At 38.7% G+C, this 16,714-nt stretch overlaps 1 protein-coding gene across 3 annotated transcripts in view; it reads left to right on the forward strand.

The window, feature by feature from the left end:
• VPS13C (vacuolar protein sorting 13 homolog C) overlaps positions 1–16,714 on the forward strand; it is a 157,411-nt gene that overhangs the window by 39,955 nt on the left and 100,742 nt on the right. For all 3 annotated transcript variants that reach the window (XM_059714788.1, XM_059714787.1, XM_006275348.4), the window contains exons 11-22: positions 3,109–3,236; positions 3,799–3,905; positions 5,123–5,294; positions 7,676–7,738; positions 9,624–9,759; positions 10,119–10,213; positions 10,981–11,123; positions 11,636–11,828; positions 12,052–12,166; positions 12,589–12,725; positions 13,562–13,688; positions 14,455–14,572. In XM_059714788.1, the coding sequence (XP_059570771.1) occupies positions 3,109–3,236; positions 3,799–3,905; positions 5,123–5,294; positions 7,676–7,738; positions 9,624–9,759; positions 10,119–10,213; positions 10,981–11,123; positions 11,636–11,828; positions 12,052–12,166; positions 12,589–12,725; positions 13,562–13,688; positions 14,455–14,572 (1,534 nt within the window). The remainder of the gene's footprint in view (positions 1–3,108; positions 3,237–3,798; positions 3,906–5,122; positions 5,295–7,675; positions 7,739–9,623; positions 9,760–10,118; positions 10,214–10,980; positions 11,124–11,635; positions 11,829–12,051; positions 12,167–12,588; positions 12,726–13,561; positions 13,689–14,454; positions 14,573–16,714) is intronic.

The raw sequence follows: 16,714 nt of genomic DNA on the forward strand, positions 1-16,714 counted from the left end.
ATGTTAGGGTCAGAAGGGACCTCAATAGATCATCGAGTCTGACCCCCTGCATAGGCAGGAAAGAGTGCTGGGTCTAGATGACCCCAGCTAGATGCCTGTCTAACCTCCTTTTGAAGACCCCCAGGGTAGGGGAGAGCACCACCTCCCTTGGGAGCCCGTTCCAGACCTGGGCCACTCGAACTGTGAAGAAGTTCTTCCTAATGTCTAGTCTAAATCTGCTCTCTGCTAGCTTGTGGCCATTGTTTCTTGTAACCCCCAGGGGCGCCTTGGTGAATAAAACCTCACCAATTCCCTTCTGTGCCCCCGTGATGAACTTATAGGCAGCCACAAGGTTGCCTCTCAACCTTCTCTTGCAGAGGCTGAAAAGGTCCAGGTGCCCCAGTCTCCCCTCATAGGGCTTGGCCTGCAAGCCCTTAACCATACGAGTGGCCCTTCTCTGGACCCTCTCCAGGTTATCCACATCCCTCTTGAAGTGTGGCACCCAAAATTGCACACAGTATTCCAACTGCGGTCTGACCAGCGCCCGATTAGAGGGGAAGTATCACCTCCTTGGTTCTGTCAGTCATGCATTTACTGATGCATGATAAAGTGCCATTAGCTTTTCTGATGACTTCGTCACACTGCCGACTCATGTTCATCTTGGAGTCCACTAGGACTGCAAGATCCCTTTCTGCTTCCGTGCCATCAAGCAGGTCATTTCCTAGGCAATAGGTATGCTGGACATTCTGATGCTTTACTACTTTCCTAGTGAGAGTATTTCCTAATAATGACGCAGCACATTACCAAGAGTGGGGAACCTGAAAATTTGAAGAAAGGAAATGTTTATTCAGGTGATTTTAAAATCTTAATGCAAAAGTTTGGAAACTTTTCATAATAAATAAATAAAAAAAAAAAAAAAAAAAAGTGTTTCTTGATGAATAATCCAATACCTTTTTACTGAGTTAAGATGGGAAGAGCTTCATTCAGCACAAGTTCTCTTATTTTCCATAGATCAGCAAGGACACAGAAGACACTTTAAAAACAAACGAACAAAAAACCTGAAACAACTTATCTTCCTAACATGTTCTTTACAAATGCCACCCTCATTTTAGAGTTGTTGTCAGAAGTTTATATCAGGTAGTTGAACATTACATTAAAATGGCGTCATAAAAAGCAAGTCAAAGTTCTATATTCCATGATTATGTTGATATCAGTTATTTGTATTTAGAAGAGGGGTGTCAAAGCTGTGGTCCATGGGCTGAATACGGCTCCTGGAGTCCCTTTTTCCAGCCCCTGATGTTACCTCTGTTTTGTAAGTGACCAATCTGATGTTTGCCAGACTAGCCCTGTGTGTAAGTCCTAGGATGCACACCATGCAGGCATTGGCTGTGGTCCTGGATGCGCGCCACACCAGTCTCATGGTCCAGCCAGTCCAGGATGCAAGCTGCATATGGTGCCTACTCTGGCTAGTCTGGGATGCAAGCTGCATGCAGCATGGGTCCTGGCCAGAGCAGGTATCACATACGGCACAGTCCTGGAGTGGCCAGAGTGGGTGCTGGCTCTGGTATGTGGGGCTGAGGGTTCGTGGGTCCCCCATGGCAGATCAGTCACTTGCTCTGGTGTTCATGTACTAGACCTGGCAAGTGGGAGGGGTAGCAATTTTTGGGCCTTATCTGGCCTGCAGAACCAGCTCTGTCCTGTGGACTTCTCCAGTGCCACTCATCCAGCTTGTGGGCCCAGATGAGCTTGACACCCCTGATTCAGAAGCTTAGTTAATGAGTTAAGACAGAACAGAAAAATGACTTGGGCAGTGAGCTAATGACTGTCTTAAAAAGTGGTAGCAAACAGGGTAAGAAGTAGGCCTAGGTTAGAAACTTAAAATAAAAGCACAAAAGGAATCAGAACTCATGGCAGAGGTGATGTCTTTTATTAGACCTAGATATTTGCCAAAGATATTCTTTATTTGCAGGCTTCACTTTTTGGAGAAGCTGTGAATCAAAATGACTGTGATGTGCGTGGCTTTGAAAATTAAGATGGTTTTCAGTATAAAGAAATTCCAAGAAATATGTCTTGGTTATAAGTCTGTAGAGTAAGTGAATGTTGTCCTTCACATAGCTTAGTGATCAGTTACACGTGCTAAGGCCTCTATTGTTAATGTATTAAGTGTAATGTATGAGACTATATCCTATGTTACTAGAGGACTATTCCATAAGAAAATAAAGTAATGTGAAAAATCTGTTTAAAATACTGAGGAACAAACTCTTTTGTTTTAAAAGAAAAAAAAAAAAAAAAAGCAAGTTCTAAGCTGCCTTTAAAAGCCCTTGTTTACCAAAGTGTTCTGTAACTGCTAGAGGATAACATACTGTTTCCTTCTAAAAATCCAAATGATGTGAAAACTAGTTTTGACAGTTGGGTCACATACAGATGTTCTGTTTCTCTTGGGAGAGTTGCTGCTCTCCAGGAGAAACTGTGAGCATACAAATGTTTAGGTTCTTTATCCCAGAGCAAAAATGGCCCCCCAGCTTTGAAGAGCAGAGAGTTTGCAGTGCTGATGCTGCAAAGACTTGGCTTTTGAAGGTCTGTTCAGGCATTGCATCTCCAGATAAATTTTTCTACCAGGAGAACAAACTTGGGAGAAATCTCTCCCAGATCATTTGAATGTGTACACAGCTTTAGTTATGTTAATCATCAAGGCATTTTCTTGTCAGAAAACACTGCAGTTGCCATTTCTTGTTAATTTAAAATTTTAATTCAAAATGTAACTCATAAAGAGGTACAGATAACTTACACATTTGTCTAAAATATTTTTCTGTTAGTGTGATCTATAATACAAAACCCATAATTTTTATGAAATTTAACTAAATACAACAGAATGTCTTAAAGCATGTGTACTTTTGTCATTTTGACAGATATTAAGTTGCTTTTCTGTGTTTAAAAAAAAACAAAAAAAAACCACATCCTGAACCTGCAGTTCTTAAATAGTTATAATACATTTTATTATGCCTTCTCATTTACTAGATATGGTGGACTTACCAGATGAAACCCAAGTGGAAAAAAAATCAAATTTTTCATCCCTACTGTTTCTTTGTTGGTAAAGAGAATTTAGAATTAATCTTTTAATTTTTGAAGTTTTTAGGCCAGTGTCGGCCTCTGCCAAGCTGTACATCAACCCACATGCTGAAACGGAATTAAGAACTCCAAAACTTGACTGGAACATGGAAGTACAGAGAATTGCCATTGAGTTCACTAAGCCGCAGGTAAGTTAACTGGCTGCTTTTTTTTTTTTTTTTTTTAAACTCTGGCTATGGTTGGCGATATCAGCTCTAACTATTAAAACATAAATATTTCTGTTAGTTGTCTTCTCACATTGGTATGGTGCCATCTAAGTTGCATAATGATGCACTTTGCCAAGGTTATCTGTCGTCATTTTTATCTGCCTGTGTAATAAGGCATTTCCTGGAACAGGATCCTGATATAACCCAATACTGTGTGTGGGCTTTCTGGATAAGATTCAGGTGATCCATGTTTAGCACTTTACCTTATTTGTGGAAAACAGAAATTTTTCTCATGGAAGATCTTTTATGTCTTTGGTCTACCTGTTAAAAAAATTTTCTCACCAAGTCAGAGTTACATATGTTGAACACTTTTTGCTTACATTTTTAAGACGGGGTAAATAAACAGCTTTGTGCATTTTGAGTCATTGGGGATTAAATTCACAAAAATAAATTAGATGTAATCTAGACGATGAATCATTTCTAACTAATCAATGTAAATTTATGGTAGTAAGAAAATAATTTTTTTTTTTTTTCATATATATAGTATCTCAGTATGGTTGACCTTCTGGAGTCCATAGATTATATGATTCGCAATGTACCATACAGAAAATTCAGACCGGCTGTACCTCTACATAAAAATGCCAAACAGTGGTAAGTTGTTCTAAGCATGAGAATTCAATTAACAAGAACTATGTAGCTACAGGATTACTTTAGTAATAAATGTTGTGAAAGCTTGCATATGGATCGTAACTATTGTTCACGTTTCCCTTCTAGGAGTCGAGGGGCTTCCCTAGCAATCTTTAGTTGCTGTTAATGTAATTTAAAAGTAGGCAAAACGGCTAAGTACTTTATTGACAACTACATTTTAAGACATTATTTTAAAAGAAGGTGAGGGGAAATTATTTTATAGAAATGCCCACACAAAAGGACAAAGTCATGAAACTGGCTGTCTCCCATCCACATACCTTCAAACTAAGTAAATGTCAATTTTTATTTTATTTTTTTTTTTAAACTTTTTTGTCAGGTGCTAGGCATACTTGGAGTCAAATGAGCTTCTTTGGCATGATGATTTAGGCTCATACATTATTGTGCTAGTTCTTGGGCAAAGTGTTTATTTTCCTTCTTTTCTTTTGAAGACTTGAGTCCCCATCTTACCCACCCCTCTTCTGTAGAAAATTCTTTGACAAGTTGGTAAGATATTAATAGTCAGAAGTGTGTGTTCCTTTAATGACAGTAGGACACTTTCAATCAGCTCCGCTTGCAACTGGAAGCTACATAGAAGTCATAGTAACTTGCTGTAGTGATTTCTGTTGCTTCAGTGATGAGCTGTTTGTCATAATGTCAATGACCTTCTAGTTCAGTTGCTTTCAGTGTGCTTTATGCAAGCTTTCCTAAACCTGTATACCAGTACATTTCAGTCAACTTGCAGAACATTGCTCCATTCGTTCTTTTTTTTTTTTGTGTAATGCTGTTGTGATGACATGGGTGAATTTGCACTTGGTCCTTGGTAATCTTGTTCAATCTGCTTTTGGAACATAAACCAAACTGCTCTGTTGTAAAACTTTTTTTTTGTTCAGTAGCTATTAACTTTATTGGCTGGTAGCTATAGGAAGTTAAGCACCCTAAAGCAAATGAGAACTGCAGTACTTTTAGAAAATTAAGCCACTACTTTTTATTTTTTTTCCCCCTTCTATTTAATTTTGTAAGTTGTAACATGTTAGAAACATTCATTACGTGTCTTTTAGGGCAATTACTTGGGTGATTTATCAATAAAACTATCAAACCTTGATGTACTGTTTTCTTTACTGTTTAATTTTCAATTGTATTTTAAAATACAACTGGAAATAATGCAAATGACATTTTTATAGGTGGAAATATGCAGGTAATAGCATTCTTGAAGTTCATATCAAAAGATACACTCGTATGTGGTCATGGAGTAACATAAGACATCATAGGCAGCTTCTGAAGAGTTACAAAAACGTGTTCAAAAACAAATTAACGCAGAGCAAACTGTTAGAAGAAACGCAAAGGCAAATTCAGGTACGTGAGGTTACTATGGTAGTGCATTTATTAGTGCAATAAACATGCTTGTATTTTACTTTCAGAGGGTTGGTCTGTGTTCTTGTTTTTTGTTTTTTTTTTTCTTTTGTAATATCCCTCTGGCAAATCAGTATGGTAAATTATTATCAACCTGGTAGAAAAAATATTTGCTTGTTAACATTAATTGCTGGACTGTAATAACAAGGGGAAAAACTACTTTGTTTCCTATTGGGCATTTTTTTTTTTTTAATTCTACCTTGGCTGTATTTTGTAATAGCTTTCACCTGTTTTATATATAAAAAAATGACATGGGCCTCATGATGATTCTCCCCTTCAAAATGGGTGTAACAAAGCAAAGGGCTAGGCTTTGTGTTTTTATGGCTCTTATGTATATTGCTTTCTCTTAAAACAGAGTTGTCATGGCATTTTGTTTTTTCTGTGTGCTCAAGCACACTCATGTTTCAGATGTGGAACTTTAAATATGGGATCAGTGGAAAGCTTGTTAACTGTTGTAGTTCTTGCCACTTAAACTGGAAATCTTTCGATTTCAGCATAGTATGCACGTACCTTTTTAAAGCATTGAAAACACATGCTTAAAGCATAGCTGATGAGCAGATCTGACTTGCAGAACTGTCACTTAGCCCATGAAGCAGACTGAGGGGCAGGGAATACTGGAGTGTGGTGAGTGAAGACAGGGTCTGCTGACAAAATACAGGGTAGGGAGCTCCACTGGGGATGTCTTGGCAGTTGTGGGGCAAGTGTGTTAACCCCTCCAGGGTTCCCTGACATATCGCTTGTTTTGCAACTGAAGGTGAGCTGGTGAAGGAGTCCCATGGTCTCTATCTGGCCTGAGGGGACAATCGAGTCGACACCTGCTCCCCCACATCGCTTTAAACTCAATATGCTAAAACTTAAGGTTCACAGCTGCCCACAGTGCACCAAGAGCCCTGGGGAATGTAGTGTAATTTTTCTCCAAAATATGAGAATCCTTATTTGCCCTTCCTCCTGCACTACACCTGAAAATTTAGTTCACACATCATTTTCTTTAGTTGTTTAAGTTACTGCTTTACAAATTTGGATATCATGCTGTTGAATGAACTTAGTGAAGTGCAAAAAAGGATTATTAGAAAGCAGTTACTGTTCCCTGCCATCTTTCTTTTTTGCAATGAACTATTGCAGTGAAGAAAATATCTAATTCAAGGTTGGCTTAGATTTGAGTAAATACTACATGTGCAGGTATGTATGTGTATTGTGCACACAGTATTTACTTAAATGTAAGATTACCTTGAGTTTAGGAGACGCCTTCCCCCCCCCGAATAGTTTGATTCTATATATGGACATTTTTAAATTTTTGTTACAATGATTCAGGCATAGAATCTAAGTATTGGAGAGAGTTGCCTTTAGACTTAGGCTCCCCCTCCCCGGCGCTATAGCAGGAAAAACCATGCTGGGGTGGGGAAGAATGGTCAGGTGGTCCCCTTGCCCTCTGTCCCCCTTTTCTGCCATCTGTGTCCTCCCTCACTCCTTAGTCCTCTGCTCCTTCTGTCTTGCTTCTTTCTTCTGTTCTGCCCCCCATTACTGTCAGATGTTCAGGCTCTGTGCCCTCTCCAGAGCATAGCATGTAGAATAGCTGCTGCCACAGAAGCACACAGCAGTGTTGATAACAGCTCTCACCAGGCAGGAGACTGAAGTTTCAATGTGTTCACTGCCAGGGAGGTAACCCAGCTGGAGCAGAGTTGTGTCTGACAGTAAGTGGAGGTGGGAGGGGGGCAGGAGGCTGCTGTGGATCTGACTCTGACCCCAATCTGGGCTCAGGGCCAGTTGGTTGCAGCAGCCACCTGCCCCATAACCCCTTCACTTCATACACAGATCTAAGACAAGTTGCCAGTCAGCATAATGTGGGGAGGGGAGTGGAATCTCATGTTAGATTTCAACAAATATGGTATATTGCTTGGGTCATGGAGCAAGCAGTCATGGAGCCCTGGCGGGTTAATGCAACTACTGTTTGCCTCAGAAACTGCCAGAACACGTTTCCAGTGGGACTCTACCCTGGATTTTGGTAGCAGGTCCCATCCATGTTCTCCCCACTCCAGAATGCTTAGCGCCTCAAGATGCTCCACAGGCCAGATCTGCCTACCAGACCTGGTCTAAAGCATTTGTTTTCAAGACTTAAAACAAAACAAAAAGAGATATGCATTCTGTGCTTCAACTGAAAGCTTCCTATTATAAAAATGTTGGGGGGGAGGGTTGTGCATAGACTAGAAACTAACCTTCAGTATAAAGTTTTAAAGTATTTGTAGGTGTTATAATAAGCTTTTTAAAAAATATTCTTAAATTAATTTATTCTGCAGTACAACAGAGATTTTGTTTTTGTTTTGCAGGATCTAGAAAAATCCCTTGATGTTTTCAACATAGTTTTAGCAAGACAACAAGCACATGCTGAGGTATTGGATACAAGCTGCTAAATATTGTTGACTGACTGAAATAGTTTGTGTTTAATTTCCAGGAAAGTGTTTATTTAGTCTTGACTTCAGAATCATAGAAGCAAACTGGAGAGAGAGAACTTCTAATCTTCTCTGTAGCTCTTGCATATCTGCTCTGATGAGTGGAATAAACAATTTATAATTAACTCCATTAAGCTGTAAGCCTATGTTTAAGGGCTTTTTGCGAGTTGCTTGTAGGGGGCAGAAACGATTTTAAATTCCTCTTATGAAAGTTGCGGTTTTCCTCTCCATTAGGATATAGACCCCAGTACTAGGATGTAGGCCACAGATAAGGTTGAGGTATTTGACTAGGATGTGCCACCAGTGTTCCTTCCAGTACTCGGACCCAAAGGTTCTTGGCTAGGGGTTCTTGTTCTCAGGATCACTGTAGGAATCTTTTTGCTAGGTTAGATAGCAAGGACCCTAGGGAATTTTTGCCTTCCTTTGTATCATGGGACATGGTCTTCTTAGGATTCTCGGAGCATATATTAACCACTTATTTATTACTGAAATAGCAAGGTAATGGGAGTGCCTTCCCTTACCTGTTTTTATAAATTGCATGTTCTAGGAAATTCTTATTGGCATGGGTTTGTCTTGTATTTGTGTGTCAAGGTTTGTAGAGGTGGTTTTGGGGATTTCTTGGGCAAATCGTTGTTTGCAAGTGATGGAGACAGCACTATGGCCCAAGAGCCCCTTCCAGTCCTGTGTTTCTGTAAAATCCAGCTATTTGTTATAAAATCCCTCATGAAAATATTTGACTTCAAATTAGATGTACTGTCCTAACTCAAAACCATTTCTGAGAGAGTAATTGATGGGGAATAACTGCTTTCAGTAACAGAAATTTCTAGCTCACTTCCTTCCACACCCAGTTGATCTTCTGTTGGTTTGGGCTTCCTTGCTAAACCAGCGTTTGGAAGAATCTGTGGGAACTTGACCTTGGAGAACTCCTCCCCTTTGGATTTCATGGATGGAGTTAAGTCTCACAGTGACACTGCAGAAGCAGATCCACTTAATGCTTTGTTACAGGTCTGATAGCATTCTCCTACTTGCACAGTGAGCATATATTATGGGTTGCATCACTCTGGCCCAATGTGTGCTTGAGAGTGACAAACTACTTGAATCAAGGGACACTTTTCAGTGCCTCTGGCATGCATGCTACTTACTGTCTCTGCTTTGTAACTAAAACAGGGCCTTTGAGCCCCGATGTATTTTGGCTCCTGGCATCTCTTCATAAATCCCCCATATCTGCTTTGTTTGTTGACCTTGTGATTGTAGCTAGGTTTTTGGTTCCCAACGAAGAGATTTAGGTAGTTACCTGACTCCTGACTTTCAGTCTTGCAGGAACTTAGGCTGTGGCCAGTTCTTTTGTCCCAGGGGACTTCCATGTGCCTAGAGTATCTTCAGAATTAAATAACCCTTTAATTTGATTCCTGTTTGACAACTCCTAAGAATTTAGTCAAACACTTTAAACTCAAGATGTTTCTGTAGAATTTTGCTGCTTGAGAGGGGAAGCATTAAATACATGAATGAAAGAAGCTGAAATGCCAGAGTACTCTAAGAGCTAACCTGTCAAGTGACTAAGTAATTTAAGACTGCATCTTCTCTGTGCCACTTTTGTATTTCTCTCCTTAATTTATTTTGGCAGTTAAACTATGAAGGAAATAAGAGCTCAGTACAGATTAAAGATCTTGTGGGATAAACTTTTTTGCCCTTTTGAAATGTAAAGGCTCAAACACTTAATTCTGTTGTTAGAATGTAGCTGCTGTCATTATTGAAAGAACCCATTTTGATATACCTTTGCCTCATGTTTAACTCTTGTAATGCTTGCAGTATCTTTGGCCTACAGGTGCTAAGATCAGGACAAAAACTGCTGAAGAAGAAATCCACTGATGTAGAGAAGAAAGGTGGAGGATGGTTTAGTGGGCTGTGGGGTAAGAAGGAATCTAGAAAAAAGGAAGATGAAGAATCATCAGTTCCTGAAAGTATGTTTTAAGCTTTTACTGAAGCCTAACAAATATGTATTTTCTAATGGCACTCTGGGCTAGGGATTAGTCTCGTGTCTTTTTCATGCTAAGTAGTAGAATGGTACTCTGAGCAGGTGAGGTTTTGGGGAGCTAAAGTAGGTTTAAAGAATGTTAGTGTGTCTGTTGTAGACCATATTGTTTGGATTTCACTATAAGTAAGGTTGCACAAGACCATTTTGTGAGTCCTAGTAGAGCTAAACCTCCAGTAGAATATGGTGTTAAATAATGCAGGTTAAATGTCATTTACTTCCACTTTATTGATTTATAACTATTGATGAAAATTTGAATCCTTTTTTTGTTTTTGTTTTTTGTTTAAGCTATTGATGAACTAATGACACCAGAGGAAAAGGCTAAACTCTTTACTGCTATTGGGTATAGTGACAGCTCTCATGACCTTACTTTACCAAAGAAGGTAAACTGTTTTTGTGGAAAATTATACAAACATTAATTTCTCTCACTTTTTTTAAATAGATATTGAAGGGAGGAAGGATCATATGTTAATTCAATCCTGTTCTGATTATACAGTGCAACTTCCTTGTTGAACAATTGTATGGCTACATGTTGAATTTCCATCTGAAAAATCTGTAAATTGTTTTTTGAGCCTAAGTAATTGCTATTGATGGTTGTTGATCTTTTATTTTCTATCAGAGGAGTAATTTCTATACAGTAAAACTCTGTTATCTGGCATCCATGGAGAATGGGGGAGCCAGTTAATCAAATATGCCAGTTATCTGAGAGTTATACTTAGCCATAGTTGCAGGATGGGCGAGATATTCAGCAAGAAAGTCATGATACAGCACAACACAATCACAGTGGTGGATTTATAATTGAGACTGCCGCTAGCAACACAGCTTGGCAGCATCCGGAAGCTTCCATAAATAACAAATCTATGAGGAGCGCATGGCAAGATGTATTGCCGTCTACGACACATGCTGGTTAATAGAGCATTCCGTATAGTAAACTATTACAGTAAAAGCTGTATTATCCAGCACTTTACCGTCGTAAAAAGGGGATAAGTAAACTGAAAACAAGGTCTCGCTTGAGAAAAATGGCATTACATTAGGATATTGGTCTACCTGAAGTTTAAGTGAGAGTGTGTGGTAAATATAAGGGAACTTAAATGCACATGAATCTCATTGTACTAAGCTGCCTAACTTAAGCTTTTTTATTTCCAAGTAGTATGTTGCTCATGTAGTGACACTGAAGCTGGTAAGCACTTCTCTTACAATTAAAGAAGACAAGGATATACCAGAGACTCTTAAAATACAGATAATTGATCTAAGCACTACAATATCACAGAGACCTGGAGCACACGCACTAAAGTAATTTTTGCTTTTTGCTTTTTATCATTTGTACAAATGGGAGGGGGAATGAGGAAAATACTTTTTTCCTTTCTTATTTCTAATTGGTGATTCTTGGGCAATATATAAAACTGTCTACACTTATTGCACACTTTTCTTGGAAATGTCTAGATTTTTTAAAGTAAAAGTAAGTAGTTTGAAACACTGGTACACAATTGCAAAGAATAGCACTGTTGGCCAGCCTCCTTTGGAACTTCATTTCAGTCACTTTTAGTGTTAATGTAATGTGTTACTTAAACCAAAAATGTTTAAAGTTCTAAAAAATATCTACAAGCCGTACAAGTTTAGATATTTCCTAAGAATTTCTATCTCCTGATTATTTGCCCTGAGCCCTCATATTGACTTGTGTAAGAGAATGTTCTTTTTCACATTTGTACTGTCGTGAAACACGTTGTAGCTTGTACTCGGGTCAAATAATGTGCTTTTGAATAATGGAAAAAATGTGCTTGTTGTTTTTATTCTCTAACTTACAGAGTGGAAGCAAAACTTGAAAACTGGTATGTGACAGGTCTGAGACAGCAAAACATTGTGCCCTCTCTTGTGGCTTCCATAGGGGATAGTAAATCATCTTTGCTCACAATAGCATTCGAGACCAATCCAGAGGATAGTACTGCTGACCAGAGTCTTGTAGTGAAATCGCAGCCTGTGGAAATTAAATATGATGCAGTAAGTAATGAATTTAGAAATAATTTTAGAAGGTCCTGTTATGTTTCCATATTGTTGATTCTCAATCTCATTTCAAACGTTTTTGTATAAAAATAGCCTGACCTCCTTGCTTTACCTAAACTTCAGATCAATATTAAATCTCATCTTGAAATCTGTGCAGCATGCATTGGACAAACATGTATAAACTGAAATGCATCTACCTTCTCCCCCCTCTTTTTAATAGAAAACAATAAATGCAATGGTGGAATTCTTTCAGACAAGTAAAGGAATAGATCTTGAACAACTGACATCAGCCACATTGACTAAACTGGAAGAAATTAAAGAAAGAACTGCTACAGGTAAATTTATGTGTGTTAAGTGAATCTTTACATATATTAGTAAAGGGTCTAGAGGCCTTAGTGTTGCTAATTTTTTTTGGGGGGGGGGCTTTGTTTAGTTTTGTGTGGGGTTTTTTTGTTGTCTTACTTTTGCTGTTGTGCCTCACTTGGTGTGACTTCTTGCCTGTCCGCCTGCCCCTGCAACTTTCTCTATATAGAGGATAAATAAAGTACCAAAATAATTTTCAATAGATTTTGAGGCTTGACTTACCTGCTCAATTGAGTTCTGGGATATGGAGATGTTAGCCAAAGAGTGACTGTATTGTATAAATACAAGTTATGTAGTAAGTCCCTATGGTAAAAGGTGATAACTTTCACATTGACCTATTCTGTGTTCCATGTCAGTTTGTTTTCTCACCCCTTTCCTCCCCCTTTTATTTAAGGGCTAGCACATATTATTGAGACACGAAAAGTACTTGACTTGAGGATTAACTTAAAACCTTCTTACCTTGTGGTGCCACAGACTGGTTTCTATCAGGAAAAGTCAGACTTGCTTATTTTGGACTTTGGTACATTTCAGGTATGTAACTAGCTTCCTTTGAATTCTGTAGAAGGGGAAGTAGTTGTCTGCTGGGATTGTGCAAGGACTACTTTTTTGTAAAACTACCACCTGCCCACACCATTGCCCAGTAATTTGATGTAACTGCTCATCTAAGACGGACAACAGCAGTGCTTATTGGTATGTGTAAAAACACACCTGTTTGCAGACTCCTTGTGCTGAAGACATCAGTGAGTATTGGATACAGATTTTTTTTTTTTGTAAACAGTTTTGCTATAAAATTTCTAAAATAATTAAGAACTTTATTTTTTTTTTCTTAATTTTTTTTTTTTAGAGAACCATAGTTTTCAGTCTTTCAAAAAACAGAGTTCAATTTTCTGGGTTCATATATTTCACTTAAATTGCTGTATGTCTGTGTTGCTTTAGTAAATTAGTAGTCATTTTTAATCAAACTAGAGCTTAGAGGATGTGTTAGATTGTGAAAGATATTATTCATGGTATTTCTGTAAAATGGATGCTCTAAGTCCCTGTAAAATTAAGAATGTTCTTTAAAGTTACAAATACCAAAAATACATCTTAGTGAACTTGCTGTGTTGCTGATGGAAATGGAATATAGCTTTCATATTGTAATGTATTTGGAGATGAGAAATGGTGCCATAGGAAGCTCATCCATATTAAGGATCACTAGAACAAGCTTTGTTTATAGCAGACGGGTGAAGACCTACTTCTGAGGTAGTCAGATTGCAAACTACAAAAAAGGAAAGTCTTACTACTTCTAGCGTTCTGAAATATGCAAAACAATATATTGTATATGCTCTATACTGAAATTTAATTTTATCTCTTATCTGTTCAACCAGCTGACTAGTATAAATCAAGGTAGTAATCAAGCTTCCAGTTTTTCATCTTTAGAAGAGATTATGGACAAAGCTTACGACAAGTTTGATGTAGAAATCAAAAACGTGCAACTTCTCTTAAGCAGAGCAGGTATTAAAGTACGGTTCCTATCTAATCAAGCATTAAGTTAAAGATGTTTAATTTTGGTACTAGAAGATGCTGTTGGATGGGTTGATTTGTTTTGTTTTTTAAAGTAGCATAGTTAAAAGAAGAACAGAACCAAAATTAGAGACGGAAAGTCATGGAATTTTTTTTGGTTTTTGTTTTTAATATGCATCTTCTATGAACTGGCTGACCTGTTACCATACTAGTTCATTCAGGTGTTAAGAAGAAATTTTTAGTAAAATACCAATCCCCTACTCCCCTCCCCACCCCCCATCCCACTCTCTTAGATGGAGGTTTCACATGCTATTTAATTGAAGGACAGTATATATTGATCTGCATAGTTTGGCTTGGCTGGAAAAGTGTATATGCAGGTGCATAATGAAATTTAATGTGGATGACTTGTATTTTGGAAAATGTTTTGAGGTGCATACAAAACTTGATGTACTGAAATAGCACTTTTTAAATACTTTTATGACTAAAATCATACTGGTCATACTTCTATAGTCTCCTTAATGAGATGTACCTTTTTAGCTTTGGATTAAGTTTGCTTCTGATAAGTAACATGGAACTGGAAGCTGTTCAGCTTATGATATAATGGGGGTTATTTGACTGTGTACAAGTGATACTCTAGTTTATTAGACAGATTTTTAACATTGAATTAAATCTGTGAGATCTTTTGAATGATTTGTTATGTAGTTACAAAATGGAGTAGGTGAACATTTTAAATTTAAGCGAATTATCCAATTTGTAGGTGAAGACTGGAAGAAGGCTAGATTTCAGCATCCATCTACTTTGCACATATTGCAACCTATGGACATGCATGTGCAGTTGGCAAAAGCAATGGTGGAGAAAGACATCAGAATGGCCAAGTAATGTATCAACACTAACAAAAGTTCTTGCTTAATTGTTTGACTTCTGGAGGAAAAACATGCCTTACTGTGTCATAATTTGTATTCAGTAATAGAGCTTGAATGTCCTTTTGCATGCTTTAAAGGAAGACTTTTTGGTTGGTAGGTATTTAAAGTTTTCACCTTGTGCCTTGTTTCAGTTGCCTTGAGCTTGGGTCTTCTCAGACTCATTACTTCCATATTTAAACTCAGCCTGAGATGGAGAACTAAAATTTCACTAAAAATGGTTCACTATTTCTTGGAACAAATTGAGTGGGGGAAAAAAATTAAGGCATATGTTAATTTATTACTGTTTTTTGGGAAGTTCGCTCATTCTTTGACTAGGAGTTTAGCAGAACTAACCCCGGTATCAGCCAAGTGTTCCCTATAAAAATCTACCCAGAATTAGAAACTGTCCATAAATCAGTAAGCATGTGCTTAGCAGATGCTTGCTAGTCTAACTGCTTTGAGCATGTTGCATACTCACACTTTTTGTTGTCATCTGAATTCCATATGCACTATACCCATTTAGCGACTGAGCATACTCTATGCAGTGGCTGCAGGAGCTGAGCAAGGTTTTGCTAATGAGTGCCAAAAGCAAGCATAGTACCAGGAAACGGAGCAGAAAGCATGTCTCTTGTGCTTTCAGTGTACCTTGCTGACATGCATGCAGAAAAGAGGAGTAGAAACCTGGTGTCAATACAAAAGGATGAGGAAGGATTAAGAGTGTGATAGAAATGAAGGGAAAGAAACCAGAGGTGGGAGCAACAGTGAAATAATTGGGGAACTTGTACAAGTAGAAGCCAGGGGAATAATGAGAGCCAAAGATAGGAAGAAGACTCATTCTTCCTCTCTTAGAATTTGAAGTGTAACCTAGGACTCTGAGGTTTGTCATTCATCTGCCATCACCAGAGTTGAGAGAACCACTGGCAGGTGTATATATCTGTTCCCCTCTGGTGGATGATATACACAAGAATGGGGTTGTAGCAAGTTCAGAGTGTGAAGTTAGGTCAGACTCTGGTCGGCTGCCTTGGGCCTAGAGTAGTGATTCTCAGCCAGGGTGTGTCTGCATCCTATGGTGCTTTGTGATCCTTTCAAGGGTGCTATGGTGTGCCACATTATTAGCACTGTTAGGTTTAACAAAATAAGCCCATAGATTTCAAATCAATAGTTGTGGTCTTTCTGAATTCTTTGCAACAGAAAAATGGTTCTTTTTTGTTCTTGTAGGCTGAAAAAGCACAAAAATGAAGAGCCAGCATTTCCATAGGTGTGCCTTGGGTCTAAAAGGGTTGAGAACCACTGGTGTAGAGCTGGAGCCAGCTGCTTTCAGTAGCTGCAGCATGTTCCTGAGTCCCACTGAAACTGTGGATTTCTTGTTTGTTTGTTTTTTGTCTTTGGGAACCATGTGACAGTTTAAGTAACACTTGCTCTGCCCAGTTCTGTAGCCTTTGCTGCTCACGTATGGCAACAAGTTCAAAGAATAGACCTCTGGGATTTATAGCATTCAGTTCTTTCTGCTATGTTCTTTTCGTAGTCAGATTTACTCTTGAGGTAATTGACATCCCCCATCTAGGTTATCACTTGATGGTTACCACTTGCCTACAGTCCAGACTGGTTTAGCTGGCATTTTGTAGCTTTGTCTCTTTAATACATTTACTCTAAGTGCTAGGGGTAGGCAGAATGGATTTGTTCATGTTTAACTATTTCATGTATTAAAATCTTTTTACAGTAAAAGTTCTGTTATCTGGCATCTTACAAGCTGGCATGCTCCACTAACCAGTATGCTGGCTTCGAAGATAAAGTGAAACTGGAAGTTGCCCACTGTGGCGCTTCTGGATTTTCCGAGCCCCCATGACTCGGGGCAAAACAGCCTGTGCTGCGGAGCCCCCACGGCCTGGGGGCATGATGGGCTGTGAGGAGCTGTGCAGGACCTGCTTCCTGACCCCGCGGGAGGGGTGGCAATGCTGTGGAAGGGGTGGAGGGATGCCCCAGATATGGTGTTCCTGGGGGATGCCGGGTAACAGAGAGCTTTTACTGTACTAAATTCAGAATTCCAAATCAGTTGATAAACATGCAATACTCTCTATTGTATATGACCTATTGCAGTGTGAGGAACATCTGACT

This window comes from Alligator mississippiensis, chromosome 11 (assembly GCF_030867095.1).
Source record: "Alligator mississippiensis isolate rAllMis1 chromosome 11, rAllMis1, whole genome shotgun sequence".
Taxonomy (NCBI): Eukaryota; Metazoa; Chordata; order Crocodylia; family Alligatoridae; genus Alligator; species Alligator mississippiensis.